This window comes from Oryza brachyantha, chromosome 1, assembly GCF_000231095.2.
Source record: "Oryza brachyantha chromosome 1, ObraRS2, whole genome shotgun sequence".
In the NCBI taxonomy this organism is placed as follows: domain Eukaryota; kingdom Viridiplantae; phylum Streptophyta; class Magnoliopsida; order Poales; family Poaceae; genus Oryza; species Oryza brachyantha.
In genome coordinates this window covers 8,249,273-8,253,207 of record NC_023163.2, presented here as the reverse complement: position 1 = coordinate 8,253,207, position 3,935 = coordinate 8,249,273, and the positions used below count along the sequence as shown (strand labels likewise).

At 42.2% G+C, this 3,935-nt stretch overlaps 1 protein-coding gene across 2 annotated transcripts; it reads right to left on the bottom strand.

The window, feature by feature from the left end:
• Window positions 1-1,381: 1,381 nt before the first annotated feature.
• On the bottom strand, window positions 1,382-2,800 carry LOC102719244 (nuclear envelope-associated protein 3-like). 2 transcript variants are annotated; one of them, XM_006644022.3, is made up of 4 exons: window positions 2,571-2,800; window positions 2,376-2,486; window positions 2,003-2,233; window positions 1,382-1,610 (listed from the first exon to the last, which is right to left on the bottom strand). In XM_006644022.3, exons 1-4 carry the CDS (start codon window positions 2,766-2,768, stop codon window positions 1,449-1,451), a joined length of 702 nt encoding a protein of 233 aa, XP_006644085.1. In that variant the 5' UTR covers window positions 2,769-2,800; the 3' UTR covers window positions 1,382-1,448. The 2 variants fall into 2 exon arrangements, with proteins under 2 accessions (XP_006644085.1, XP_015695292.1); XM_015839806.2 differs by having other exon boundaries at window positions 2,376-2,483.
• Window positions 2,801-3,935: the final 1,135 nt, after the last annotated feature.

The window sequence follows — 3,935 nt, the reverse complement described above, 5'->3', positions numbered from 1 at the left end:
AAAGGTGGAACGTGCTCTTTTTTATGACCAATTTTGGTTAATTAGCCTTATGTAAAATGTGACATAATTAGCGTATGATTAATTAAATATTAATTATTAAAAAACTTGAAAGTTGGATTTTTTTTTTTAATAACTTATGTATAGAACGCGCGTCGCGCGGCATGCCCAAGGGTCTTTGGTGTAAAGGGCAACGAAAATCGATACTGTCCATGACCTGCAGAGAACTAAGATAATTAGACCCTGAGGCTTTGTCGAGAAACTCGTGGCCGTAGGCAATTCCACATGAACCCAAGCAACCGTTGGTAATTTAGTCATGTATCGACAAATTTTAATCTAAAATATTAAGATAATAATCATGACATAAATAATGTGGAGTGATCTAGTGATGAAATAAAATATAACCAGGAGCATGTTTAGGATAGAATAAGCATCATCGACATGTATAGAACGCAATATCATTGCGACTAACAGAAACAATGAAAGACGAAATAGCAGTAGAGAATTATATCCTGTGAAACTTCCTTCGCTAGATTGTGAGGCAGAATTGCCTCCGTTGGTGTTGTCGATCGATACGCCACCTCCTGTTCCTAGTGTGCCACCTCCTGCTTCTGCGCCACCTCCTGCTCCTAGCGCGCCATCTCCAGACATGGCGATATAGGCGAACGAGCGAGGACGAACAGAGGAAGATCGAACGAATAAGGACGAGCAGAGGAAGAGCAGTCGTGTGGAAGCACTCCCCAAAAACCTGATCATCCGCCTATCCGGTGCAGATCTCAAGTGAAGGTGTGGTTCCAGAGGGCCTGCTCGTTCTGATCTCTCGTGCGCGCAAGAGCTCAAAACCGAGGAAGGAGAAGGGAGCTCAAGAACTCGAAAAACCATAGGAGCAAAAGAATGGAGAGAGCCGCTCTGCTTCGGAAGGAAGAAGAAAAATATGAAAAGCGAATCCCGCGTCCTCGGATTCCGTTACGTGATTATCGCACAATTATCGCCGCGGACATCTCCATCTCGGGAGACAATCACGGAGATTCGGATTTATTTCCTTAAACTCCTAGCCGTTGCAAAAGAAAGGAGGCGGGCACAGCGGTCGACGCCTCGCCTCGCCTCGTCATGTCCGGGGCCGGCTCGGCTCGGCGCACACACGTGTGGTGGCCTTTCTACCATTTCAACCAGTCAACAAATAGTCCCCACTAACTCTCTATTTAAGTTTAGTTCTCCACTTTAATTCTCCAAGATAGTATTATTGTCTCTACCATTCACTGTGGGCTAATAGGATTTTAATTAAACTTTATTTGGGCCTAGCAACAGCAACCTTGTCACGCCATGTGTACTGGACGTGCCAGTGTTTAAAATAAGTTTTAGAAGGGGCTATTTTTAAAAATAAAAAAATAAAAAAAGGAAATCTCTATACACACTCCACACACATCGATGTTTGCAATGACTTGTTCAGTTCACCGCTTTGCAAGTATAGCCAGTGCCAATATTGACATGGAGGCTATGAGCCTGAAGCCTGAGCTCTCCCACAAGTTCTGGTTGTCGCCGGAGCCAGCGGTTTGCTTCAGCTGCAGCTGACCTTGCAGTTTCTTCAGTGCTTTGTCTCTTCGCTTTACCATCTACAGAAGGAAAAAGAATATGATTGAGCAATATTCCAACTACATTTTGATCAAAAAAAAATTCCAACTACATGTATGATTATGCTGACAGAGAGAAGGTAGATGATTGTCAGGGCCCAGCAAGTAAAAAAAAGGTGTGATGTTTTTGGAAATAACATTCCATGCATACTGATAATAGTAGTTTTCGCAACTGAGATCGTGATTCTTTAAGGATGCATCAAGTTTCAGTACCTTCTTCTTCTTCAGCTCGTGATTAGCCATTCCATGCTTTTTTCAACTTTATGTTAACATCATTGGATTGAATAAAAGCTTAATTCAAATTTCACTCTGAAAAATATACTAAATGAATGGATTTTGTGAATCAAGTAAGTAATTTGTAGCGTATGCAACACCTGCGAGAGCTTTTTTGTTTTGAGGTATTGCTGTACAAGATCTAGCTGCTCCTCTACCGTCTTCAGTTGAAGCTCGTTTTCACCCAAAACATTCTTCTCATTCTCATGCCCTCCTGATAGGGACAGGCACTGCAACTGTGCCAACATGGCTGATGCTGCACTGGCTTCTCCAGTGGCTTGTGTAATTGAAAGCTGTGATCTAAGCACATCCAATTTGTGGACAAGCAAGCACTACAGGCATGAAAATTTTCAATTAGATTCGCAAAACATGGAACTAGGAGGACAATAAGCATATATTGTCCTCCTAGTTACCTGAACACATCACACTGGAATATTGACAGCAAGTGGGGTACATACAAGGGGAGGTGATCACCTGTTCAGTGCTACATAACGATGCACGCAGCTGCTCATCCTTGTCCTGTAAACATTTCTTCAGCCTTCTCACCTCCTCCTCCATGCTTCTCGCCTTCGACTCGGCAAGCTTCTGAAATCTCCTCAATTCAGCGCAAAATTCTACATAGAAGATAGAAACATTGAGAAGCCATAGTCAGCAGAGTGGAACATATACCTTACTGTTTTCTGATTCCTGAGCAAGCAACTGTTCCTTTGAGGCAAGCTTGGCCCTGGCATCCTTGAGCTCTGCATCCAACCAAACCAAGCTTCTCCTCAATCTAAGCTTCCTCTCTGCAAGATCGCTCAACAGTGGATCCAGCTCCGACGAGTAATATGACGATGATGGTGCTGTGGCTTTCTCTGAAACCGGCATGAAGACAGATACGAGAGACTGCAGTTTGCCAATCCACAGTAGGCAAAAAGAAAAGGCCAAGGTTGTGTCAAAAGGGCAAGCAGTGGCCAAGGGCCACGAGTTTGTGTGGAGCTGGACGTATGCAACTAGTGACAGACACATCGCTTTCGTTACCCGTTCGTTCGAGATAATCCTATGGCAGTGAATAGCACGAGGACGAACAGTGTAATTAGAATGCTTCTAGAGCTTCACAAAAGTTGCTAGTGTGATCCGTTGGTTAAACCATGAGCTTATGACCATAATTATAACATATCCCACTTGCATACAGAAGACATAATAATATATTCATAGTCGTAAGACTTTGTTCTAGGAATGTTTCTGCTACAGAGTGACATGATTGAACAATAAATTGATGATCAAATCACTTGTTGAGCAGTAAGATCATCTGCTACAAAGTGACATCTTTATTTACCCAAATCGCACGACAGTTTTTTTTGGAAGAGAACTTTCGATTTTTATACGATAGGATATACTTCGAGATCTGTGCTGGGGAGTGGACCGCTGAGCCACACATCCATCCTTGCATCAAGAAGATTAGTTACAGTACAATAGTATATTACACTACACTTATACACTATAGTTACACTCTTTATTTTGACGTAAAAATCCGGTGTAATAGATCGAAAGTTGCATTAAAGGGGTTGTATGGCGTAGCCTGTTCGTTTCTTTTTAGAAGCCGCTGTACCTACCAACAAAAATTTAGCACTAGGCCATTAACCGAGTTTGCACAACTCCAATATCGTTGTTTCAGACTTTCAGTGATATAGAAAAACCCTGACGTGTATGCGTCCATCTTCCGATGATTATCCTACGTATGGGGTTGGTTTGAATCATAAATACTTTCATGGAAAGAAGTACAACTACCTCGCTGCAAAAGTTATATGCAGGGACGAATGAAAGATTTAGATGGAGGGGAGCTCATTGTCTTCCTCTTTCTTTAGGCCCCTCTTCTCCTCTTCCATTTTTCTCCCAATTTCTATGGGGATATAGTTTGTAGAGGGTTGGAGCCCTGCAGTCCTTACGGTGGATCCACCCCTACTTATATATGCATATTGTGACGTATATATCCATCATAAAAAATGTTCACATGAAAAATATGTTATAGAAACATATTAAATTGAATGCGAG